The 27,696-nt window shown below is 50.6% G+C and overlaps 1 protein-coding gene across 3 annotated transcripts; it reads right to left on the reverse strand.

Annotated features, from left to right (window-relative positions):
- Positions 1-1,220: 1,220 nt before the first annotated feature.
- LOC144949158 (leukemia inhibitory factor receptor-like) lies at positions 1,221-27,546 on the reverse strand. Of its 3 annotated transcripts, none has more exons than XM_078879041.1 (17): positions 27,243-27,546; positions 26,671-26,771; positions 22,130-22,399; positions 19,357-19,483; positions 18,615-18,769; positions 17,243-17,400; positions 16,692-16,875; positions 15,304-15,383; positions 14,257-14,485; positions 12,567-12,821; positions 10,667-10,771; positions 9,819-9,953; positions 7,462-7,620; positions 6,291-6,381; positions 6,047-6,116; positions 5,509-5,800; positions 1,221-3,818 (listed from the first exon to the last, which is right to left on the reverse strand). In XM_078879041.1, exons 2-17 carry the CDS (start codon positions 26,729-26,731, stop codon positions 3,706-3,708), a joined length of 2,484 nt encoding a protein of 827 aa, XP_078735167.1. In that variant the 5' UTR covers positions 26,732-26,771; positions 27,243-27,546; the 3' UTR covers positions 1,221-3,705. The 3 variants fall into 3 exon arrangements, with proteins under 3 accessions (XP_078735167.1, XP_078735168.1, XP_078735166.1); XM_078879042.1 differs by having other exon boundaries at positions 6,291-6,378; positions 27,175-27,546; XM_078879040.1 differs by having other exon boundaries at positions 27,175-27,546.
- Between the last annotated feature and the right edge of the window lie 150 nt (positions 27,547-27,696).

A 27,696-nucleotide genomic window follows, 5' to 3' on the forward strand; every position in this document is an offset into this window, starting at 1 on the left:
GAGTAGACACACACAGACACACCGCGTAGACACACACAGAGACACCGCGTAGATACACAGAGACACCGCGTAGACACACACAGAGACACCGTGTAGACACACACAGAGACACCGCGTAGACACACACAGAGACACCGTGTAGACAACGCACAGAGACACCGCGTAGACAACACACAGAGACACCGCGTAGACAACACACAGAGACACCGCGTAGACAACACAGAGACACCGTGTAGACACACACAGACACACCGCGTAGACACACACAGAGACACCACCTAGATATAGCAGAGACACCGAGTAGACACACACAGAGACACCGTGTAGACACACACAGACACACCGCGTAGACACACACAGAGACACCGCGTAGATATAGCAGAGACACCGAGTAGACACACACAGAGACACCGCGTAGATATAGCAGAGACACCGTGTAGACACACACAGAGACACCGAGTAGACACACACAGAGACACCGCGTAGATATAGCAGAGACACCGTGTAGACACACACAGAGACACCGAGTAGACATAGCACAGAGAGAACCGTCCCGCGGGTACAGTCGGCGAATCGGGGCGACCGCCCAGGTGTCAGATGTAATACTTCTGCTTTAATGTGCAGGCGTCGGGGGGCCCACACAACAACTATTGCAGCGGGCCCCTCACCCCCCCCCCCCCCCCCCATGGACGGTCCTGCAGAGGCAGACGCACAGCACACAGAGAGGCAGACGCACAGCACACAGAGAGGCAGACGCACAGCACACAGAGGCAGAGGTACAAGACACCCGTCTTCGCCCCGTGGAATCTGTAACGGCTGATGGATGGTTCGAGGTTTCGTCAAACCGCGAAGAGAGCGGTCGGCAAGCGACGGGAGTCCCTGGGGCAGCGGTGATTCTACGCGAGCAAAACTGTGGACCGGTTTTGACACGCGGGTGTCTCAATCAGGCTCGCTTTGGTGGACTGTCCGATGTTTTAGGCGAGGCCCTTCTTGTTGCGACGCAAAACGAGAATGCAGACACCGTAATGGCGGCGACCCGAACGCAGCCGCGGCGAATTGGGGAATTGCCGGGGAAAATCTCCGCTGAGTCTCGAGACTCTTCTTCAGGAGGGTCCTGCCGCGCTCCACAACGTTGATAATGGAGTGACCCCATGATGTACCCGGTCCGCCCACCATGAGCCACTGTGAAAGCCTCGACAAAGACGTTCTCATATAAATATTTTATTGTGAACTTTCAATACAAGGCCAAAACGGGGTGAGATTGGGTCTCTGTGCGAGTCCATGGGTTTCTCCGTGTGCGTGGTTAAATAAAAGAGCTATTCCAGTAACGTTTTGACCTGTGCAGTATTAGCAAGACAAAACCTATACTCATAATGAAACAATGAGTGAATAGTAAACATCCGGACTGTCTGGTGTATTTTTAATCTAAAGATCTGTTATGTCCGAGTGTTACCTACACAGACTGCTCCAACAGTCTGTGTAGGTAACACGGCAGACCTTTTGTCTTTGTACAAGTACGTGTGTTGGTGCAAGCGGTGGCACAGTGGTTAACGCGCTGCACGATGAACCCTGTCATCTGAGTTCGCTTCCCGATCACGGCTAAAATCAACGACAAATATCTGAAGCGGTCCTGGTCCTCCCTAGGTCAACAGCATTAAATGAGCGCCTGGTGCGGCATGTAAAGATCAGCACCGCGGAGGCGAAGGCGACTGGACATGGTGTTAGCCACACCACCTTCTTATATGTTCACTAACAAAGACCGTCTCCATACGATAACCGTGGCCCTGCATGGGATTCCTCCGGGTTCTTTGCTTTCCTCCCATAGCTAAACACACGCGAGCAGTGTAACCAGGATTGGTCAAAACCACATCCCAATACTGAAACATTACCTGAAAATGACTCTACTGGTATTGGCACGCAACAGCAACGTCGGAGCCTCCTAATAAGAGTCTCGAGACTCGTTAAGGCTTTCCTGGGTAAACAACAATAATACTGGAGTGTTTGGCTACGTGTGTTCATGTGCGCATCTTTGGGTGTTTATTGGGGAGCGGTAGTGTAGTCGTTAGTGTGCTGCGCTACGAACCTGGTGACCTCGGTTCGATTCCCGCTTACGGCCAACACCAGTGATGATTATCTGAACTGGTCATGGGCCTCCCCTAGGTCGACTTAACCTTTAATGAGTACCCGGATCAATGTGTAAACATCGCCACTAGGGAGACAAAGGCAGCCGAGCATGGTGCTGGCCACATCACCCCCTCATGTGCCATTCTGGCCTTCATAGGTGCTCACTAACAGCACTCGCCCAAACATTATTTTAAGGCTATAAGGGGGCTCTTTGTCTTGGTCAAGGCCATTTATACCATCAATAGGCCAGGGCTCTGGATAATTCTCCGTTCTTTTGGAGTTCCTGACCCTCTGCTCACAATCATTAAGGAACTTCATGATGGCGGGTAGGCCCAGGTAAAGCTGCGTGGCTGGGAGTTTGAGCCATTCCCTGTTCACCTTGGGGTGCGCCAGGATTGTCCTCCGGTCCCTACACTATTTACCATCTTCTTTTACCATGTCGTTCGAGAAACTGTACCAATGGAATTTAGATTTGGTACAGATACAATGATCAATGCCCAATCAAGGGATGGCTCCCTATTGGCCAACCATGTTACGTATGCTGATGATCTGGTGATTGCTGCCCACTGAGATGGAGTTAGAGACACTACTTCTGAATCTGGAGTGAGCCACTAAGAGATGGGGCCTTATCACCAGCCCCCCAAAAAACTAAGCACCTGCATGGGTATTTTTTCTATCGTTCAATGCTCTTGTTTGGCAGTGGAGGTCTCACTTCGAATCAGTCAAGCAGCATTATCTTTTCATCAGCTGCGTAATGCTGCGTGGAAGCTACCTGGCCTGTCGCTCCAGAGTAATTCCGGGTCTTTTCAGCCACAGTTATTCCCTCTCTTCTCTAGGCTTGCAAAACGGTGAGCCCTTTAAAGGAACACCACTTTAAAACATTCACGTTGCCCTGCCTATGAACCATGCTGGGTTTAACGAGACTGGATTGTGCAAGGTCAGATATCCTTAAAAGATCTGGACACAGTCCCATCTGTGAACTCCTCCGGCAGGAAAGACTGCGTTGACTGGGTCATGTAGCCCACATGGCCTAGCCATCGCTTTCCCAAGCAACTTCTGTTTGGCCAGATCAAAGGGGATAAATAGGCACAGCCTAGTAAAGAGATGGACTGATGTGGTAAAGAAGGATGTGGAGTTGATTGGACATGCCGATGACCGCTACCAGCAATGTCAAGATCGGCCTCTGTGGAGGTTTGTAAAGGACGCTGCTGGGGAGTTGGAGGCAGTCGCCCTCCAACAGTAATGGAGCACAAAGCAGCGACGCTCACAACAAGCAAAGCGCCGGGCGGATAAACCGCAGTAAATTGATAGAGTTGGTGCATCTGCCAGCCATCACAGTCAGTCAACCTATGGCACCTGGGTCTGTGCCATGACCTCTTGTCAGCGAAGATAGACCTAGCCTGGCACAAGCGACATTGGTGACATCACCGCCACTTGGTGGCTAATATCCGCTTTTGTTGTTGTAGTATCTATGTGTGTACGTGTGTCTTTGTTTTTTGTATATCATATAGGTGTTCCTTAACAGCACTTGTCCCAAGAGTCTGTTGAACGCTACACAGGGGATCTATGTCTTTGTGTGTATCAGGAAGACGTTCTCTGGGGCAGGTAGCTCGACACGGGGAGGCAGGTGGGGTCAGCAGTGAATCCATCGCTCTGCTCTCTCTCCTCCTCCAACACCTCACTCCCACCACCTCCTGTGAGGGGAAAGACATAGGCAGACGATGCAAATCCTCACATGACCATTGTGAACACCCCGAGAGAGAAATGCCAATTATGAAGCCTCTGGCACGTCCATTATGAGCCCGGTGACACAATCATTATGAACCCCCTGACACGGCCATTATGAACCCCCTGACACTGCCATTATGAACCCCCTGACACGGCCATTATGAACCCCCTGACACGGCCATTATGAACCCCCTGACACGACCATTATGAACCCCCTGACACGGCCATTATGAACCCCCTGACACGGCCATTATGAACCCCCTGACACGGCCATTATGAACCCCCTGACACGGCCATTATGAACCCCCTGACACGGCCATTATGAACCCCCTGACACGACCATTATGAACCCCCTGACGCGGCCATTATGAACCCCCTGACGCGGCCATTATGAACCCCCTGACGCGGCCATTATGAACACCCTGACGCGGCCATTATGAACCCCCTGACGCGGCCATTATGAACCCCCTGACACGACCATTATGAACCCCCTGACACGGCCATTATGAACCCCCTGACGCGGCCATTATGAACCCCCTGACACGACCATTATGAACCCCCTGACACGACCATTATGAACCCCCTGACACGACCATTATGAACCCCCTGACGCGGCCATTATGAACCCCGACACGGCCATCATGAACCCCCTGACACGGCCATTATGAACCCCTTGACACGACCATTATGAACCCCCTGACGCGGCCATTATGAACTCCCTGACGCGGCCATTATGAACCCCCTGATACGACCATTATGAACCCCCTGACACGACCATTATGAACCCCCTGACACGACCATTATGAACCCCCTGACGCGGCCATTATGAACCCCGACACGGCCATCATGAACCCCCTGACACGGCCATTATGAACCCCTTGACACGACCATTATGAACCCCCTGACGGGGCCATTATGAACCCCCTGACACGACCATTATGAACCCCCTGACACGACCATTATGAACCCCCTGACACGACCATTATGAACCCCCTGACGCGGCCATTATGAACCCCGACACGGCCATTATGAACCCCCTGACACGACCATTATGAACCCCCTGACGCGGCCATTATGAACCCCGACACGGCCATCATGAACCCCCTGACACGGCCATTATGAACCCCTTGACACGACCATTATGAACCCCCTGACGCGGCCATTATGAACCCCGACACGGCCATCATGAACCCCCTGACACGGCCATTATGAACACCCTGACACGGCCATTATGAACCCCTTGACACGACCATTATGAACTCCCTGACACGGCCATTATGAACCCCTTGACACAGCCATTATGAACCCCTTGACACGGCCATTATGAACCCCCTGACACGACCATTATGAACCCCCTGACACGACCATTATGAACCCCCTGACGCGGCCATTATGAACCCCCTGAGATGACCATTATGAACCCCCTGACACGACCATTATGAACCCCCTGACACGACCATTATGAACCCCCTGACACGGCCATTATGAACCCCCTGAGACGACCATTATGAACCCCCTGACATGGCCATTATGAACCCCCTGACACGGCCATCATGAACCCCCTGACACGGCCATTATGAACCCCCTGACACGGCCATTATGAACCCCCTGACATGGCCATTATGAACCCCCTGGCACGGCCATTATGAACCTCACCGATAGCAGGAGTCGTGCTGTCTCGAGAAATTATTGAGTAGAGGACGCCCATGTCTCCCGTGCGCGTCTCCGTGTCTCCCGCGTGCATCTCCGTGTCTCTGCCGCGTGTGTCCGTGTCTACCAGTGTCTCTGTGTCTTCCTGTGTCTCTTCCAACTTATACCCGTAGACACAGGAGGACACGGGAGACACGGGGGATTGTGGGTAGGAAGACACGATCTCCAGGGAGCATGGGTCCACGTCCGTGAAGCACGGCGACATGGGAGGAGACAAGGAGACAGGCCTTGTCTTCGTCTGAGACACACGGAGACATGGTGGGGGGTGGGGGGGGGGGAGTAGTGAGACGCATTGGAGAAGAGCGACATGGGGGTGATCGGAGGAGACATGGGAAGTCAGAGGGAAACACGGGGAGAAGAGGGAGACATGGGGAGGACGAGGATTGCCCAGGGAGAATAGGGAAGGGAAATGGAGACTTGGTGAGAGAGACACAAGGAGGAGGTGTGTGCGTGTCTGTGTGGGTGTCTGTGTGCTTATTCTCACCTCCACCAACTCCCTTAGCCAGGCTAAGTTGAAGAGACTGGGGATTGGTTGCCAAAACGCATTCTTCAACCTAACACCATCAACAATATCATCATCATCAACAACATAATTATCGACATCATTATCATCATTAACATAGCCGACATCAACAGCATCATCACCAAGTGTGTGGGTAAGTGGGTGAGTGGGGGAATGAGTGGGTGAGTGAATGAACGGGTGAGTGAGGTGCACACATAGCACTCACCTCTGTCTATGAAAGCATAAAATAATGGCGAGGATGATGCCTACGGTGATACTGAGGCAAACAGGGACAATGATCCTAGCAGGATCGACTGCTGAGACACGGGAAGACAGGGAGACGAGGAGACATGGGTGAGACAGAGAGATATGGAGACAAGGGAAGACACAGACACACACGGGGAGACACAGAGAGACATGGGGAAACAGGGAGAGACACAGACGCAGGGAGACACACAGACCCTTGGTAAGAAACACACGCACGCAAACACCGCATGTGTTGCGAGTACATGAGTGCACAATTGTTTGTGTCTTTGCGTGTAAGCGAGCCAGCGGGTGGGCGTGTAAGCACGAGTGAGTACACTGGTTAGCGAGCAAGTGGGTGAGAAACTAGAGGACTCGTGACCGGTTTCCGTTTGGGTCAGGTCGTCATGTCGGTGAAACGTCAATCAGTGCTGGAACGCTCCACCACCCAGCACCAGAGCCAGAAAAAACCAGCTGGAACGTAGTGGGCATGTGCTCCTAATGATTTGTTTTCTCAGCAAAGGGCGGAAGAGCAGCAGGAGGAGCGGCGTTGAGAAACCCAAGCCACACTGGCGATGTTTGCTGCATGACGTCTTGCTGGAGATGACATCCGTTATACGATCCCTGGTCCATTCTGAACCAGGGACCGTATAACGATAAATAGCCCTGAGATGGACACCACCAGACAAAAGGTAACCCGAGACCCAAGACCACCTGGCGTGAGACCTTGAAAGACGAGCTGGCAGCAGCAATCAACCTCTCTTGGGGTGAGGCTCAACAAGTTGCCAAGGACAGGAATAAGTGGAGGAAACTCATTGCGGCCTTATGTCCCATAGGGGATGAAGAGAATGAACTATCACGAGGGGTTCACCGGACGGAGCCAACCATGCTACCCGCACTCTGATTAGAACGGCTGGCTACGTACGGTGTGAAAAAGTTCAAAGTATGTACATACAAGAACCCAGCTCACAAAGCCGCATAGATCAGGCGAGTCAGTGAGTGAGCAAGTGGATAAGTGAGTGGGTGGATGAGTGAGTGCATGGGTGAGTAAGTGGGTGGGTGAGTGAGTTGGTGGGAGAGTGAGTGAGTGGGGGGTGAGTAGGTGAGTGGGTGGGTGAGTGATTAGGTGAGTGGATGGGTGGGTGAGTCCTTACAGGAGTCTTTGGTGAGGATCGGGCGAGGATCCCCCTCTGGCCCTGCTCCCTGTGCTGTGAGGGCAGCCATTGTGAACCAGTACTGGGTTCTAGGGGAGAGTTGCCACACTGTGAGGACGCGCAGAGCCGCGTCCGGCACGGAGATCGAGCGGAGAATGCCTGAGACAGGGGGACAACGCAGACACTCAGAGACACGGAGATAACGCAGGCACTCAAAGACACAGAGACAAAGCGGGCATTCAGAGACACGGAGACAACACGGGCATTCAGAGATACGGGGACAACAAGGAAGGACACGCAGAGATACGGGGACAACACGGGAACTCAAGAGACACGGGGACACGGGCACTCAAGAGACACGGAAACAACGCGGGCACTAAGAGACACGGGGACAACGCGGGCACTCGGAGACACGGGGACAACGTGGGCACTCGGAGACACGGGAACAACGTGGGCACTCAAGAGTCATGGGGACAACACGGGCATTTGGAGACATGGAGACAACGCGGGCATTCAGAGACACGGAGACAATGCGGGCACTCAGACACAGAGACAACACTGGCATGCAGAGACAGGGACAACATGGACACTCAGAGATACGGAAACACGGGCACTCAAGAGACATGGAGACAACAAGGGCACTCAAGAGACACGGGGACATGGGCACTCAAGAGACACGGAGACAACGCGTGCACTCAGAGACACGGAGACGACGCGGGCACTAAGAGACACGGAGACAACGCGGGCACTCAGAGACATGGAGACAACACGGGCACTAAGAGACACGGAAACAACGCGGGCACTAAGAGACACGGAGACAACGTGGGCACTCAGAGACATGGAGACAATACGGGCACTAAGAGACACGGAGACAACACGGGCACTCAGAGACATGGAGACAACATGGGCACTAAGAGACACGGAGACAACATGGGCACTCAGAGACATGGAAACAACGCGGGTACTCAGAGACATGGAGACAACACGGCCACTAAGAGACACGGAGACAACATGGGCATTCAAGAGATACAGAAAGAACGCGGACACTCAGAGACACGGAGACAACGCGGGCACTAAGAGACACGAAAACAACGCGGGCACTCAGAGACACGGAGACAACGCGGGCACTCACGGAGACAACACGGGCACTCAGAGACATGGAGACAATGCGGGCACTCAGAGACACGGAGACAACATGGGCACTCAGAGAAACGGGGACAACATGGGCACTAGGAGACACAGGGACAATGCAGGCACTCAAGAGACACGAGGAAAACGCGGACACTGAGAGACATGAGACAACGCGGGTACTCAGAGACACGGGGACTCGAAAGAGACTACACACTCAGTGTTCTGTCGACCGTTTAAGCTGCTGCAGGGAATAGTGTCCAGGTTACATGTGTAATGGGTTCCGGAGACACTTGTAGAGGTAACTTCTTTATTACAATACAACACTCCATTCAGTCCTGATACTCTGTTACAGCCTAGGTACACAGCCTAGGTACACAGCCTAGATACACTACTCTGGCTACGCTCTGGGGTCCTCCGGCTACAATTACCCTAGGGGAGGCTATCTGACCAAACCCAGCCAAGGTGCGGGTCTGGACTCTGGCTTCCTCGGAACTCGCCCTTACAAGGACGTAGAGCCGGGAGTTCCAGAGTCCCACCACTGGCCCTCACAGCGTCCCGGCCCTTACAAGGACAAGCGGGACGAGGCGGTCCAGGGTCCTAAGCTGGCTGGTCTTGGGTCTTGAGCTGCGACTGGCCCCGATCAGCCAGGGAGCTGCCCTTTTATGCCTCGTCCCCAACGAGGGGTGGGGTTGTGTGTGCCCCCAGATATCCCACAGAGCACACACAGCCCCCCCCGTTGGTGGCGCCAAGGGGCTTAAGCGTCTGGGTTGCCTGGGATCCTAGCGCCTGGCGCCGTGGGATTATCTGCCTAGGATTGCAGAGCCCCCAGCAGCCCTTCCCCTCTTATGGCACTACACATGCTTAGCCGCGTTAGCGCACGTGTGAGTTAGTGGGGAGCGGTGGTACAGTGGTTAGCACATTGCGCTACGAACCCGGCGACCAGAGTTCGATTTCCTCTCACGGCCAACAGTAGGCACAATAATCTGAATCGGTCCTGGTTCTCTCTTAAGTCGACTAAGCCTCAAATGAGTACCTGGAACGGTGTGTAAATATTGGCACTAGAGTGACAAAGGCAGCCGGAAATGGTGCTGACTACCCACCCCCTCGTGTGCTGTACCAGCCATCACAGGTGCTCGATAACAGCACTTACCACATGAGAACTTTGTGTTTGTATTGGTTTATGGGTGAGTGGTGAGTAGTGGTGAAAAGCGGTGAGTGGGACTCACCTCTGTCCCCATTCCAGGTGAGCCGGTACTCAGTGAGGAAGCCCCGCAGCTCAAGCACTGGGACCGGCTCCCAGCTCAGAGTCACCGACTGCTCAGAGACATCGGTCACGGAGATAGCCGGGGTACCTACAGGGGCTGTGGGGATGCGGGGAGAGACACAGGAAGAGATGTGGGCAGAGCTGCGAGGAGAGCCGCGGGGACAGACAGAGCAACGCAGAGAAAAAAAGATGCAGAAAGACACGGGCACACAGTGAGAAAGTGAGACGGTGAGATGCAGGGAGAGAGACACCGAGACAAGGACACTGAGAGAGAAGCATATGGAAACAGACATATTTAGACAACAGCCGCTATTTGCCATTAAGTGGCAACATCACTTGCGCCAGGCTACGTGTACTTTGAGGACATATGAACTGTTGAAGGCTCGCTTTCTGACCAGAGGTCAGCAGCGAGGGATGACTGGCAGATGCACAGGTGGTGCACCATATTTCCGAGGCATAAACACAAACATCCCCCGTATAACTTAACAGACTGTTGAAGCAAGTGCTGTTACCGAGCACCTATGAAGGCCGGCACTGCACTCCAAGGAGATGGATGGCCAGAACCACGCCCGGCCACCTTCGTCTCTCCAGTGGCGATGTTTACACACACCGCATCAGGTACTCATTTGAGGGCGAGTCAACCTAGGGGAGGCCCAGGACTGGTTCAGATAATCGTCGCTGGTGTTGACCGTGAGCGGGAATCGAACTCGGGTCATTGGGTTCGTAGAGCAGCGTGCTAACCGCTGCGCTACTGTTCCCCACGTGTACACACACACACACTCGTGTACACACACAAACTTGTGTACTCACTGCCCTCCTGTAGGTATGCACGGGCAGCCTTGATGAGCGTGAACTCGTTGTGCGCACAAGCGTACACACACACGGCATAGCGAACGTACGACTCCACCTCGTCCTCTGCGCAGAGACAGACACACACACAAACACAACAGCTGTCGTTCGCCACTAAGTGATGGTGACGTCACCACGGTGCTTGTGCCAGGCTAAGTGCACTTTGAGGCCACTTGAACTGTTGAAGGCTCGCTGCTAGCAGGAGGTCATGGAACAGACCCAGGTGTTTGGGTTGACTGACAGATGACTGGCAGATGCACCACCTGTGCCCCCCACTGACAACTTGCTGCGTTCTATCCGCCTGCCGTTCCGCTCATTGTTGTGAGCCTCACGCCTCTGCCTTCTTTTGTTAATGGAGAGGGACTGCCTCCAACTGCCCAGTAGTGTCCTTCACGAGCCTTCTCCACATAGGCTGATCTTGACACCGCTGGTACCAGTCATCGGCAAGTCCACTTGGCTCCACATCCTTCTCTACCGCAACAGCTCCATCTCTTCTCTATCCCATGCCGCACCCATTTAACTCCCTCTATCCGGCCAAACAGACGCTGCTTGGGCATGCGGTGGCTGGGCATGTGAGCAATGTGACCCAGCCAACGCAGCCTCGCCTGTCGAACAAGCTCAGTGATGATGAGACTATGTCCTTACACACAAACACGCACGCACAGGGATGGGGTTAAACAGAGACAAAAACACAGGAATACAAAATACAGGCATCTCTCGATTTATGAAAGGGATGCGATCTTCCAAAAAAAAGCATAAAACAAAATATGGTAAATGAGAACGGATTTTCCCATTCATTTAATACTAAACATGAGGGATGTGTTTCGGACAGTTACTCCAACTCCTAACCAAAATATACACACCACTGATATCACGGTTTAAACAAAAACAGAGAACATGAATATAAAAACGATTGAATAATAATTAATTGTAAGCAAATAAATAAATAACCTTTTTAGGGAACTCACCAAAAAGACCTGCATGCTGGAATGACTGTGGAAGGTGATGTCATCGTTAAATTTCAACATGGAAATTCGATTTTCTATCCATAATTTGTCAATTACCTTAGTGTTGAAATTTCGTAAACTGAGCATTTGTAAATCGAGGGATACCTGTGTAGTGGGTCCAACTGAGTCACAGACGTTGTTCCTTTTAGAGGCAACACACAAAGGGGTAACTGCCCATTTACTAGACTACAGCGAGTTAACTGCTACCAAGGGTCGATCCCTCACTCGGGTCTCCGACCACGTGGTTGCCTCGTAAGACGGAGAGCTTCAGCTTGAGACACAGAGCTTCCAGCTTGTAGGTGTTGAGCTTTCAGCTTGTAGAATGCAGTGACCCTGGTCCCTCTCAGGGACCCGCCTTATATCCCTCTCCAGTCGGGGCCGCTCCGCCCTCGGCCCCGCACGCCTTCCCGAACATTCTCGTTCCCTCTCCATCCTTCTCAAGAGCTCTCTCTGGACACGTGATCACCCCCGAGTCCCCCCACCTGGGGCCCCCTGTATGGACATTCAGGATCATGTGTCTATGGGGTCAACCAGGGTGCCATGGCCCAGGGCAACCCTACCCCTGGGCTGACACTCACCCCCTCCCCCTCGGGGGAGCCCCCACCACATACTGTGCGTGGTGCCCGCACTATCCCAGTGCTCGCCAAGCCCCGCCAGGGCTGATATTACACACAGCCACCCCACAGGGTGCTGTCCACGGCGTAGGAACATCGAACGGCACGACCCTTCTGAGCCGGCACTATATAGTGACATTCCTGATGTCACTACACCTTGTAACGTATGGTCCCCTTGAACCATTCTGAACCTGACACGGCTATCATGAACATCCCGGGTTTTGCCATATAGCCTCTTACCTGCGTTAAGTGTTGCCCTGGTAGAATTTGGTCTGATTCTCTTCCAGTAGGTTCTGCTCATGATGTTGTTGTGTCTGCTGATGTTGCCGATAGCAACCGAACAAGGATGACCTTCGGACTCCGTGGCAATCGACCACTGCACCACCAGGCCGCACGGCGATGGGTGCGGTGGCCATGATAGCACCAGTGATGGCGATGAAAATGACGATGGCGATGATGACGATGTTCCCACAATTCTCTCCGCCAGAACAGATTCTGTGAGACCGAGGGAGACAAAGAGGGTAGTGTTTATGTCATTCGGAGGCTTCCTCACATCGCAATCTGTGGCCGTGGGCGAGACCACCGCGCAGGGTCACAGGGCCAAGGGAGCTCTGAGCCTTGAGTCCTGCACCACCTGACAGGGTGACACCAAGCGGGCTGTCGCGTGGGTGTATCTATCCACTGGCCTCATCGTTGAACGACACCGGTTACGTGGAAAAGCGACGCACCGCGCACGACGCGTCGCTCGAGATCTCGCCTCAACGAGCTCCTTGGTCCGGCCGTCGAGGAGGCGCCGCAATGTCGGCAAAAGGTTTTGTGCGAATCGCCTATCGCGCAGATGTCAGGCCAATCGAAAGAAAGGGGGTATTTCACACGACGCCGTACTAACCAATGGGATTCACTCGATCCACGGATCGCTTGCCAATGAATCGACGCAGCGATAACCCTCGTTTAATGGGTTCTCTTTAAAACGTGGCTGTCGGATCGACTGTGAGCAGAATCGATACGAGAAGACACCCTGACACTGCTTTCACAAAGACCATAGAGGGCAGATCGCTGATCGGTGATTTTGTCACCGCGTATCCAATTTTATTTTCATACAGCTACACGTCAGCAAACTTAATTTGGAGCTTTCGTGACTGGAGGAATTACTCTTTGGTTCTTTCGGTAAAGTCACGTATAAAGATAAAATAATAAATTAAATACTAGCATACGACGTTTCGATTGCAACACAAGCAATCATCATCAGGTATAAATGAAATAGAAACACAAATCTAGTATACTTAGAAATGTAATGTAATACAACAGAGAGTCGGATAACATAACAGTCAACACCCTACCAGGTTGATTACGTTCTTCCTGAGAATGCTAAATTTGAGAGAGAGATAAAACACAGAACCAGAGACATATAGACAGACATATAAGCAGGCAGATATCACAGAGATATCACGGAGATATCTGTCTGCTTATATGTCTGTCTATATGTTTCTGGTTCTGTGTTTTATCTCTCTCTCAAATTTAGCATTCTCAGGAAGAACGTAATTAACCAGGTAGGGTGTTGACTGTTATGTTATCCGACTCTCTGTTGAATTACATTACATTTCTAAGTATACTAGATTTGTGTTTCTATTTAATTTATACCTGATGATTGCTTGTGCTGCAATCGAAACGTCGTATGCTAGTATTTAATTTATTATTTTATCTTTATACGTGACTTTACCGAAAAAACCAAAGAGTACACGTCAGCAGTTTGGTAATTAGAATCGCAGGTGGATTGGTTATTACTACAGGCTTGGGCAGTTTAACGAGGCAACGCTGTTTACAATAATATCAGCTTGTAAGTACACAATAACCTGAAGGTAATGAAGGACAGTCCGTACGGGATGGTGGTGATAGCCACCATGAAATCAGTAGCACGGCCATTACGAACCTGTGCTGTAGTCTCTGGGGGTGATGACGACGGTCGCCGGGGGCGACGCCCCTGCTTCGTTAGTCACCGTTATCGTCACGGTGACGGGGAGGGCAGCTCCCGGGGGGAGGGGCCACCCGTTCATCGGGGGTGATGGAACCTTGTGGCATTCCTTATCGGTCCCCGGGGCCGACGAGAGGCACAGCAAGTAGGACCGGACCTTGCCACGCGCCTCGGTGTCGCCGATGGCCTGAAGACACAGGATGTTGGGGTTAGGGGTAGCGCCATTGCATCCTCCAGATGACAAGGCGCAACCCCAACATTTTACGATCAGGGATGACTGCGCATCCTACGAGCCTGCGGGAGTCCGTGGGTCTCTCTGCAAGTCACTGAGCCATCGAGCTGAGAGAGCATCAACTCTCAGAGAGCTTCACAGCCCTGTGAAATTATCACCGTGGTAAGTACATTTATAAGCGCTCAACTATTATAACCGAGGTTATCACGAGTGCACAATATTCGTATTTTGTAAGCTGTATTAAACAGTTTTTTCTTGTATTTTCCACTGAACTCGTTAAATGTGTGTTAAGAGTCTCGAACATCGTGCAGTGGCAGTGAATTCCAGGCCAATAGGCCGCTGAGTAGGCGAGTGGGTGTGTGAGTAGGTGAGTGAGTGGGTAGGTGAGTTCCAGGCCGATGGACCACTGAGTACGTGAGTGGGTGGGTAAATAATCGCCCGGTGTAATCGTTACGGTGCGATCACTCTGGTGAAACCTCTCTGGTGTAATTGCTCTGGTGAAATCAATCTGGCATAATCACCCCGATGATTGCTCCGGTATAATCGCTGTGGAGTAATCGCTCCAGTGAAATCGCTATGGTGCAATAGTTGTAGAGTAATCACTGCGGTGTAATTGCCCCCGTGTAATTGTTCTGGTGCGAATGCTCTGGCGTAATCGCCCCAGTGTAATCGGCCTGGTGCAATTGCTCTGGGGAAATCTCTCCGGTGTAATTGCCGTGTCGTGATTGATGTCGCTTAATTGTGAGGGTCAAGACTTATTTTAAATCTCGCACTTTCCACATGATGGCAGCCATCTTTTCACCCGCAGTTGTAATGGAAACCATCCTCCACAGGTCAGGGGTCACCAGAGGCACTGGCGAGAGAGGGGAGAGTGATGAGGTCACTGTAATGTACACAACCGCCGATAAAAAAAATGTCCTTGCCCAGATACCTCACTGGCCAGGTATTCATGGCCAACTCCAATTATGTACCAGACAGAAGTCTCACTCTGAATGAGTTGAGCGGCATTGTCTTTTCATTGGCTCCGTAACGCTGTGTGGAGGCTACCTGGTCATCGCTCCATACAAAGCTTCATGTCTTCTCGGCCACAGTTATGTCCTCCCTTCTATATGCTTGCAAAACGCACAGCCCCTGAAAGGACTGGATTGTGCAAGCTCACAGATCCTTGAAAGATCTGGAGACAGTTCCATCAGTGAGCTCCTCCGGCAGGCAAGGCTGCGTTGACTGGGTCATTTAGCCTGGATGCCCAGACATCTCTTGGCCAAGCAGATTCTGTTTGACCAGATAGAGGGGGCTAAATTGGAGCAGCAGACTGGAAAAGGAATGGACTTATGTTGTACAAGAGGATGTGGAGTTGAATGGACTTGCCGAAGAATGGTACCAGCTGTGTCAGGATCGGCCTCTGTAGAAGAAGCTTGTGAATCACGGTAATGGGCAGTTGGAGGCAGTCACCCTCCAGCAACAAAGGAGGGCGGAACAGCGATGCTCACAACAACGAGCGGAGCGCCGGGTAGCTAAAACGCAATTAGTATGCATAATGGTGAGCACATGTGGTGCACTTGGAAGTCATCTCAGTCAACTAATGGCACCTGGGTCTGTGCAATGACCGCCTGTCAGCCAGTCTGAGACACTTCACATGGTCTTATGGTAGACCTAGTCTGGGACAAGCAGCATGGTGATGTCACCACCACTTAGTGGCAAATGGCGGTTGTTGTTGTGAAAGAGAAAACAAAGACAATCTCTTGACAGTTCTCAACTAAACTAAAACTTTTATTTTACCAGGTAAGTCCCACGAAGCTATACAGCTGTTTTTTTAGAAGCAACCTGGCCAAAAATTATAGCTCAACAAAGTTGATAATCATGTCGAAATTTATTGGAGCCAAATACTCTAAAGGCATGTTTCTAAATGTGGAGTAAAGATTCGGAGGACCCAGAGAAAAATCAACACAACCACGGGGAGAGAGAAATGCAAACTCCAAATATACGTGCATCAGTGTCAGAATCGAACCCACGACCTCCTGTATACTAGGTGAGGGAGTTAACATCTCGCAAACCGTGGCACCCCTGAATGCAGAGTGCACCTAGCCTGGCACTCGCCAACCTCATTATGTATCTAGCCTGGCACTCACCGGCCTCATCATATATCTAGCCTGGCACTCACCGGCCGATGGTGAGCGAAGGGCAAAGGGGTCCCCCCATGGGCCCCACTGCCTGGGCCCCGCCACCGGGCCCCTCGCATGGAGCCGAACGCTGAGCGCCGTGTAGGGAGGCACGGGCGACAGCAGTAGCTGTGGCCGCTTGCCCCGCGCGGACTCGGCCCACGGGGGACTCATCGGCAGCTCCGCCTGGAACGTGGCGACACGCACGCGGTTAGAGTGCGGCGAGGACGTGCTTCCCTCCCTCTCTCTATGCATCCCTCTCTCTCTCACCCTCCCTCCCTCTCACCCTACCCCTCTACATGCATCCCTCCCTCTCAACCCTCTCTCTCTCCATGCATCCCTCCCTCTCTCACTCCATGCGTCTCTCTCCTTCTCCACGTGTCCCTTTCTCTCTACGCGTCTCTCTCTTTTTTTCTGCGTGTCTCTTTGTCTCTCGCTCTCTGCGTATCCCTCTCTCTGCGTGTCCCTCTCTCTGCATGTCCCTCTCTCTGCGTGTCCCTCTCTGCTTCTCTCTTTCTTTCTGCGTATCTCTCCCTCTCCCCATTTGTCTCACACAGAGGGGGCGGTCGCTGCCGGAGATGAAGGCGCAGGCCTCAAAGTTGAGCGCGACATCGCCGAGGTGGGGGGTCATGAGCCAGCTCACGTTGAGCGCGGGGGGGTCGCTGCCTTCCACGCCCTCCACCCTCAATTCCTGGGGTGGAGGAGGGCGCACTGCGGAATAGGGGTGGGGAGAGGTGGGTACAAAGGTAAAGGCGCAGCGCTGCAGCTGCTGGCTCACCACAGCGCTGCTGGAGGGGTCTTTGTGGGTCTTGCTATGTGTCTGCGCAGGGATGCAAGTCTCTATTACAACAGGGAGGGGGGGCTACGCAAGATCCGACTGTGCCCCCCCTCCTTTCTCCCCACTCACTTTAACTGAAATAGCTACGGGCGTTTTTAACCCCGTATAACAATAATATGTATAAGTATACTGTACATATTAGTTTAGTTGCACCGTGTATTGGGTTTGGAGGAACACAGTCTCACAATGACAGTGTTAATAAAAGAGTTAAAGTTATTGTTAATGCACATGTCAGTTAGTAAAACAGCCTGCTGGTGTTCAGCAACAAACACCAGCAGTTGCGTTACTAGATTTTACGCTGTGTATATTTCGGAAATAAAAAATAATAATTAGTAACAATTTTGTTTTGGTTAATGGTAGTAATATTTTTATATATAGAATTTTTATTAACATGTTTGTACTTGTTTATCAGTTGATTCGGGGCCTCTTTGTGGCCGACTGGGCCCCGATGCGCCGCAGAGCACTGCCGCATACCCACCCACCCCCATAGTAGCGCCCCTGTCTCTGCACGAGGCTACGGAATTCCCTCCCTCGGTCTGTGAGGGGAATGAGTCCGGTATACTTTCTTAAGTCACGTCTTAAAAACTCGCTGGTTTTAACAACAGGCTTTTTTTCCGTAACTTAAGGCGCTTTGAGGCCCTGTAGGAATTGCGTTACAGAAAACCGAATTTGTCCGTGTGTCTGCGAATATCTCTATGACAGTGTGCGGGTCTCTGTGAGTCTCTATGAGTGCGTAAGTCTGTGTCTCCGCGCTGTTATCTGCCTCGCTTGATATACAGGAGGTTTTGGGTTCGATCCTGACCCTGACACCTGTATATTTGGAGTTTGCGTGTCTCTCCCTGTGGTCGTGTGGATTTTTCTCCGGGTCCTCCTGGTTTTTCCCTCCATACTTCGAAACATGTGCGAAGAGTATTTGGCTGCTATAAATTTCTGTACGATAAGCCACTACGTTGAGCTATAATTTGTAGCCAGATTGCTTCTGAAAAAGAGCTGTATAGCTCAGTGGGCCTTACCTGGTAAAATAAAAAAAGTTTTAGTTTTTTCTCTATAACAGTGAGGGTGTCTGTGAATCTCTCTCAGTGCGTACAAGCGTGCGTTGCCGTGGGGAACATCTCGGTTTCCATAGCGACCCCAAGCCGGTTCTGCGTCGTCACGGTAATGGAGAAGCCGGACAGACGGTCCAGGAGCTCCACGACTCTCCCGGTCTCCGTGGCATCCACAGTCACACTGCGATTCCCAGAGCTTATAGGAAACCACATACAACACATATACAGCATGCCACTGCAGCTGAGGGCATTTAGATTACACAACGAGAGTGTGTGTCTCACCTGTAGATCGACTCAGCCTCAAATGCGTACCTAGTGCGATTGTAAACATTGCCACTGGGAAGATAAAGTTGGCCGGGCGTGGTGCTAATCACCCACCCCCTCGTGTGCCGTGCCGGCCTCCATAGGTGCTTGCCAACAGCACTTGCCCCAACAGTCTGCCAAGGCTATACGGGGATCTTTGTCACTGTCTCACCTGCATATGAGTAGTAGCGCAGCGGTTAGCGCGATGTGCTGCAAACCCGATGACACGAGTTCGATTCCAGTTCACGGCCAAGATCAGTAACGATTATCTGACCGGTGCTAGGCCTCCCCTAGGTCGACTCAGCTTCAAATGAGTACCTGTTACGGTGTGTAAACATCGCCATTGGGGAGGCAAAAGCTGCCGGGTGTGGTGTTGGCCACCTACCCCCTCGTGTGCCATGCTGGCTTCCATAGGTGCTACTCGCTAACGGTGCTTTCCCCAACAGCCTGTTAAGGCTACACAGGGGAGCTTTGTCTCACCTGTAAGTGAGGGTGTAATTGGGAGTGAATTTTCCAACGTGAGTCCGGTTTCCTGGCTTCCAGACGCAGGACAAGGATTTGAGGTCAGGTGTCTCACAGCTCACAGACATCGGAGGCACAGGGGGCTCTGAGACAAAGAAACGGAGACACGGTGAATAATGGGTAGACACCCACACCCTCTCAATTACACATCGACAAATACCCCTCGCATAGCCTTTGACAAACCGTTGGGATAAGTGCTATTAGTGAGCCCCTATTAAGGCAAGCACGGCACATAAGGGGTGTGTGGCTAGCACCATGCCACCTTTGCTTCCTCCAGTGCTGATGTTTACACACTGCACCAGGTACTCATTTAAGGCCAAGTTAACCTGAGTTTACCCAAGTCAACACACATACATACTCACTCACACATAGCCGCTGCCATTCGTCACTACATTGTGCCAGGCTAGATGCACATTGAGGCTATCACGTGAAGTGTCAAAGGCTCGCTGACAGGTCACGGGACAGACCCAGCAGGTGCCATGGGTTGAATGACTGAGATGACTGGCAAATGCAGCACCTATGGTCCCCAATGTGCCACCTCACTGCATTTTATCCGCCGGGCATTGTTTGTTCTTCTGAGCATCGCTCCTCTGCCCTTCACTTTTGTTGGAAGGTGAATGCCTCCAACTGCCCAGTAGCGTCCTTCACAAACCTTCATCACAGAGGCCAGTCATTGGCAAGTCCACTCAGCTACACATCCTCCTGTACCGCATCAGTCCATGTCTTTTCCAACCCGAGCCATGCCCTTTTAGCCTTCGTTTAGTTGGTGGGCATGAGGGCTACATGACCCAGCCAATGCAGTCTCTCTCATCTGCCACAAAATTCAGCCTGGTTAAACCCAGGATGAATCATAGGCTGGACATCCTAAACATTTCGAACCGGCACGCATATTCCTTGAAAGGGGTCCATGTTTTGCAAGCATTGAGAAGCTAGGGCACAACTGTGGCTGAGAATACTTGGAACTTTGTATGGATAGACCAGGTACCCTCCACAGAGCATTACACAGCCAATGAAAAGATGCCGCACGACTGATTCGGAGACCTCCACTGCCAAAGCAGAGTCGGTCATGAGCACACTGCCCAGTCATGGAAACTCCTCCAACTCTCTCCCCTCAACTGCCCCATCATTCATGGAGAATGGAGAGGGTAGAGTATTTGAGGACATAAAACACCCAGGGCAGGTGCTTTGCTTTTGTGGGGCTGGTTATAGGGCCCCATCTCTGAGTAGCATGCTCCAGATTTAACAGTAGCAACTCTAACTCCTCAGAGTGGGCAGCAATTATCAGATCATCTGCATATATAAAATGATTGACCAATAGGGAGCCATCCCTTGACCGCAATCTGGAACATCCAACAGTCTTCTATCGTATCTGTACCAGATGGAAATTGCTCTGGTACAGCTGTTGGAAAGCTTCCCAAACTTCGTGGTCAAAAAAAGATGTTTAATAGTGGTCCTCCTGAAATTCCCTACACCACTGCTGTAGCAGATGAACAGAGAATATAGGATCTGTAGAGGATCGACCCGTTTTGAAAGCACATTGGGGGCCCACAAAAACTTTCCTCAGCGTACCTGGAAATACAACGTTGAATGATCCTTTCCAGGACCTCCAAGGATTATTTAACACCTTAGCCAGCACCTGGGACAGGAGGTCATAGAATATATCCGACTCATCAGCTTTGCCTGTATCCCTCCACTGATGTTCATATTTAGTGGGGGCATAAGCCACCACCACCATTCCTCGCCTATTGTTGATGGGGATGCGAGCCCGCAGGAGCTTGGGACTTCCCATAACTCTCCTCCAGAAGAAGAGGTAATCCCTGTTGTTTGACAGTTTCCTGCCCTGAGTGGAGGACTGTCCACCTCTGAAGGTGATTAGAGCCAGAACGAGCTCACCAGTTATCCTGTATTACACAAAGGTGCAGGCGGTATCGGTCCAGCTCCCGACAGAGGAGTGGCAGCCTCTCCTCCATAGTGGGCATTCGAACATTCCAGGTGGCCACTCAGAGTCGTTTCCCACTGTTACTGAGGAAACCATGCAGAGTTAATTCTCCAGTACCCACCAAAAAGGGTTTAGTTTGGAGACGTCACAGACGCCTACTCCCTCTGGGGTCTCCGGCACAAGCTTGTTTGGATCGTTTTTTCATTTTTGGGAATTGAATTGAAGGTGGAGGGGTCACCAGCCCCTCGCACCAATCCAGAGCCCCCGTTGGCTGTGGTGGTTGCGAGCGCCACAAGTGGAACGGCCGATTAGTATCGGCCTTCTCCCCCGCCCCCAATGGCATAGCTCACAGCCACCACAGAGTTAAGGATTGGCAACCGCCGAGGAGGTGGGGGTTGTTTTGCCAGTCAAAGATCCCCGGTATAGCCTTAAGACTGTTGGGGCAAGTGCTGGGTGGGTCGCCAAAACCACACCCGACCGCCTTTGTCTCCCCGGTGGTGATGTATACACACCGCACCAGGTACTCATTTGAGGCCCGAGTCAACCTACAGATGAGACACACACACTCAAAGACCTAGGGGAGACCTAGGAGCGGTTCAGATAATTGTCACCGGTGTTGGCCGTGAGCGGAAATCGAACTCAGGTCGCCGGGTTTGTAGCGCAGCGCGCTAACCACTACCCGATCACTCCCAAGTCAGATACACACAAACACACCCAGACTCTCAAACTAATATACACTCACATAGAGATACTGGGACACAGAGACACTGGGACACAGAGACAGACACTCACCCCCCACGTAGACCACAGTCCCGTAGCACATTCTGTCTTCCTTGAAGCACAGCAGATTGTGTCCGCTTGGAGGAGACAAAGCCAGTCCAGACAGGGACACGGACAAAGTACCAGGACGCGTGGACACCGAGAGTTCCGAATTAATTTGTTTGCTCCCCAACTTCCAGTGCAGAGATACGGGGTCGGCGGGCACACGGAGGAGACACGTAGCATTGACGGGGACGCCCAGAGGAGCCACGATGTCTTGGGGTTCCACATCACAATCTGAACCTGATGGCACACAGGGAGAGAGAAGGAGGGGAGAGAGGATGGGGAGGGGGACAGGGTGAGGGGTGAGAGAGATGGTGGGGAGAGATGATCCAAGGAGAGAGAAATGAGCAGACAGAAAAAAAAGAGAGGGAAGGAAGGGAGAGAGAGAAAAAGAGATGTGAGATAGAGCACAGAGGGAGAGCACAGAGAGAGGGTACACAGGAAGACAAAGAGTGGGTGTACACAGGGTAAGTGTTATGCGGTAGAACCACGCGGAGACAAGGAATACTATAAGGGCTGTTGTTTATTAAATCACTGTGACAGTCGACATCCTACGCTCACAACAGTGTAGGTGCACTCGATCTCGGTCCTTTACCCCAGACACTGAATACTATTTGGGTCCTACCCTCGGCTACCCCTTGGGCTCATTTAACTCACTCGTCTGCCCATTCGGGAGTTCAGCCAACACCGCTCCGCGACGAGGAGAGAGAGAGACTCTCTTCCAGCCGACCCTGACTGAATACTACGGGACCCTACCCTCGGCTATCCCCTTGGCTCTCCCACTCGTCTGCCCGGAGTGGAGGTTCAGCCAACACCGCTCCGCGACGAGGAGGGAGAGACCCCCTGCAGCCGATCCTTAGCCTGGCTCCCCACGACAACCATGCCTTCGTCACGGGGTCCCCCTTAAGAACCCCTTGGGTGGCTCCTCCCTCCAGCTCGGACTCGCCTTTGTTCCCGAAGATACCCGTTACACCACCCGTGACGTTACGTCATCCTTGACTGTCAACCCGCTCGCTCCCTCATTGGTTACTCACAATACTCCTCTACACAAGTATGGTGTGGGGGTATGTGGCAGCATGATGCGACGGATGGGGGCCCAGTCGGCCACAAGGGGGCCCCAAAAAAGAATGTTAAGATATTTTATAAAAAATATATTCTAATAATTAACCATATATGCCAAAAAACAATGTTATAGAGGAAAAAATATTTCCATAATCCGAATTTTTCGTATGTTGGAAACTGAACAATGTTCCCCAAAAATCAAGATAAAGTCCCATATCCGGAAATAGTTGTGCCTCCCCTACCCGATTACTCGTTCGTTTGGTCTTTTTTATATAGCTACCCGTATCCTATCGCTGTACATATGCCCTGCACTTCCTACGATTCTTTCATTTCATCGAATATCTACCCTAACACTATCCATTATTAAACTAATGGAACATATACTTTATCCAATTGTCTATGAATACCACGAAACATTTGTATTTTAATTCTTAACAGAAAGCAGTCACTTCCAAATGTTTGTTTACCGTGCATTAGGCCAGGCCTAGACTTCTCCGATCACTGTTGGCTGAAACCATAAGCAATCGTGTAATTGTGTTAAATAAGGTACAGATGTAGAGGTGTTACGGGAGGGCGAACAAACACACCAGGGGTGGTTATGCCCGCACGCGGAAGGATGCTTACTACTTCTGCTTACGTAACTAACGCACACATTTCCCCATAATGATATTTTTGTAACATGATTCATGAGCAATTCCGTAAAGTCGGATTTCCGTAAGTCGGGTCTTCTGCAACCCGGAGACTTACTGTAGTAGCGCTACTGCTAGTGTTTTGTTACTGAACAGCATGATTTAAATTGACATGCGCATGAAAGCAAGAGGCACGAAAAAAATGTGTGAGTATTGTTACCTTTAAATGTTGTTTTAATTAACAGTCACTGTCAGACTGTCTTCCTCTAAACACAATACACGGTGCAACTAAAATAATACTTACAGTACAGTTATAGCCTACAAATAATTTTTCTTTTACGATGTAAAGCTTTCGTGACTGCAGGGATTCATCTTCTTGGTTCTTTCGGTAAAGTCACGTAGAAGGGAAGTAATAAAATAATAAAAATAACACATAATAAAACAATTCTCACGACGTTTCGACCACAACGCAAGCAGCCGTCCTCAGGTGAAAACCAGGTCTGTCGAGGCGACAGCGTCTGAATGAAACAGCACACGTGCTTGGAGCATATATATAAGCTGGGTTGGAAGGGGGGAAAAGTCCGCCTTGACAAAAGAATATGCATATCAAGAGGAATTTAGCATATTTATGGGAAATGCAGGTAAGTGATTAGTACTACTTATGCCCGTGCATTATGCAGGATTAGCAGCATCAAAGGGAGGGGATATGGGAAATGCAGGTATGTGAATAGTACTACTTATGCCCGTGCTTTATGCAGGATTAGCAGCATCAAAGGGAGGGGATAGCGGTAGCATTAATAAAGGGAAGGAGTGTTAATAGTATGTAGCTGCAGTAACTAAAACCACCACGTAAACAACTAAAGTATAAACTACATCGTATCATCAGTATAATAAATATACTCTACAATAAGCTGAGTTACTAACAGTAAGTAATAATACATTACAATTCTACGTCGTAAAAAATATATAATATGCTTCCATCTAAACTTTATTCTCTTACATCACACGAGTTTACACCGTACTATATACTGCCATAGACAAACCCAACATTAAATTATATACTGTATTGCTATAAACCACCTTATACATTGTATTATTACACTATGTATTATTCTACCCACCCTAATATCACACTGCTATATATTGACTATACAATTACGATACTATATATTAGTATCTTCCACACGACGGTCAATGGTACAGTGTATAATAACAAATAGTATAACATTTATATGCTTAATACAATGTACAAAGTAATATATAGTATCGTAATTGTATAGTCAATATACAGCAGTGTGATATGGTTTATAGCAATACAGTATATAATTTAATGTTGGGTTTGTCTATGGCAGTATATAGTACGGTGTAGACTCGTGTGATGTAAGAGAATAAAGTTTAGATGGAAGCATATTATATATTTTTTACGACGTAGAATTGTAATGTATTACTTACTGTTAGTAACTCAGCATATTGTAGAGCATATTTAGTATACTGATGATACTATGTAGTTTATACTTTAGTTGTTTACGTGGTGGTTTTAGTTACTGCAGCTACATACTATTGTAGAGGAGTAGAGGAGAGTGGTGGCGTCGCGTGCGCTGTCCGGTGCTGTGACATCACGGGACGTGGGGTCGCACGCGCCGGGCAGTGCACGTGACGTCTCGCCTCAGAGGGTATTTAAGGGAGACCCCGTGACGTAAGCGGGGTCACTGGAGGAACGGGGATAGTGGAAGGGGTGAAGAGGGAACCCTTATAGTGATACCTGTTAATAAACCCTGGCGGAAGCCCCTAACTCACCTCCGTCTCCGAGTACCTCCGTCTACAACAGCAACAACTACTTAACACTATTAACACTCCTTCCCTTTATTAATGCTACCCCTATCCCCTCCCTTTGATGCTGCTAATCCTGCATAATGCACGGGCATAAGTAGTACTAATCACATACCTGCATTTCCCATAAATATGCTAAATTCCTCTTGATATGCATATTCTTTTGTCAAGGCGCCCTTTTCCCCCCTTCCAAACCAGCTTATATATATGCTCCAAGCACGTGTGCTGTTTCATTCAGACGCTGTCGCCTCGACAGACCTGGTTTTCACCTGAGAACGGCTGCTTGCGTTGTGACCGAAACGTCGTGAGAATTGTTTTATTATGTTTTATTTTTATTATTTTATTACTTCCCTTCTACGTGACTTTACCGAAAGAACCAAGAAGAAAAAAAAATGTCTATACAGAGTTAAAACCATCCGTAGCTATTGCAGTAAAAGTGAGTCGGGCGAGAGGAGGGGGGCCCACAGTCGGATCCTACACCCAGACCCCCGTTGTCATCGGGAGTTGCGCCCCTGGGTGTACACTGGGGTGTGTGAGAGTACAGGAGGAAGGAGCAGACCAATGGTTAACCTTTACTTACTGCAGACTTGCAACCCCTTTAATTCTCAATCGTAAAAAAGGAAAATATGAATACATAGGGTTAAATAAAACAAAGTAGTTGTACTTACGTGCCCGTGCTTAATTTGTTTCGATGATTTACCTCCTAAAAAATCCGGCATGTCTCGCACCCCCAGAAAGAGCATCTCGGATCCCCAGGGGGTGCGAGATGCACCCCAGGTTAAGAACTCCTGAAGTCGAGACAGTGGAGTGAGCGGCTCAATGAGTCGTGTGGGTGGTGGGCAGCAGTGCCTCTGTGTGACTGTGTGCTGAGTAAACGCCTGAGAGGTGGGTGAGTGCGTGTTCGAATGGGTGAGTGGTAAGAGGTGAGTAGACAGGTGTTTAGTGAGTGATGGGTGGGTGCGTGGATGTGTGAGCAGTGAGTGCCAATACCTTGACAATTTGTCTCCATCAGTAAAATAGCGACCACAATTAATATCCACGCGTGATGCATTTTGGGCGGCTGTAGATGGACGTCATGTGACCATTATAACCTGTAGGGTGAAAGAGAGCGAGTTAGTGAGTAGCCGAGTGAATTAGTGGGTGAGAGGTGAGTGAGTGGGTATCTAAGGTGAGTGGGCAAGTGAGTTGGAGTGATTAGATGCGCGTGTGAGCGGGTGAGTGGGAGTGAGTTGGTGGGCGAGTGACTGAATAATGAGTGGCTGAGTGAATAACCTCAAGAGATGTTGAACCTTAATGGGGGGGGAAGGAGGGGGGTTAATTCGCGGATGTGAGAGCACAGGAAAAGGGATCCGTTTTCCCAGAATTATGATTCCGGGATTTGGGGTGAATCATTGAGGCGTATAGAACCAGACTAAGGCTCCTATTAGGCTCAGTGTAAATAACGGAGGCTCAGAGAGCCAGACCGAGGCTGCTCTAGGGTCCATTGTTATTTACCGGGTTGTAGGCTCGTGGGATGAAGGCTGGGATCAATGTCTCCTCGTGTCTGCCTCCGTCTCCTTTACCGTCTCCCCGAGTCTCTCTTCCTCAGTCTCCCCGAGCCTCTCTTCCTCCGTCTCCCCGAACCTCCGTTGTCTTTAATTCCCGTAAAGGGCGGAAACTTCCCGCTATTGAGATTGGCGAATGTAGAAATGGGTGGCGTGGACGTGATAACGTCGCCTCGGCGAAGGGTCCAATCGTCTGCTGCAATTTTAGCCGCCGACCTCATTACGTTACAGAATTTACAGGACAGCGTGATGACGTCACCGCGCACGTACGCCGGTGTAAGCATTCGTACGCGCTGACGTCATTTCGTCATGCTTTTACGTGATATCATTAACGCGATGACATCATCAGCTACAATCCCCAATTGGACAGTTTTGTGACGTCATCACGTTAACGCCGCTAATTCGAGAATTGTGATTACTTTTTGTCATTCATTTTAAAGATATATCTTAAATCAGCTATGAAAAAGGGCAA

This window comes from Lampetra fluviatilis, chromosome 52 (genome assembly GCF_964198595.1).
Source record: "Lampetra fluviatilis chromosome 52, kcLamFluv1.1, whole genome shotgun sequence".
Lineage (NCBI taxonomy): Eukaryota > Metazoa > Chordata > Hyperoartia > Petromyzontiformes > Petromyzontidae > Lampetra > Lampetra fluviatilis.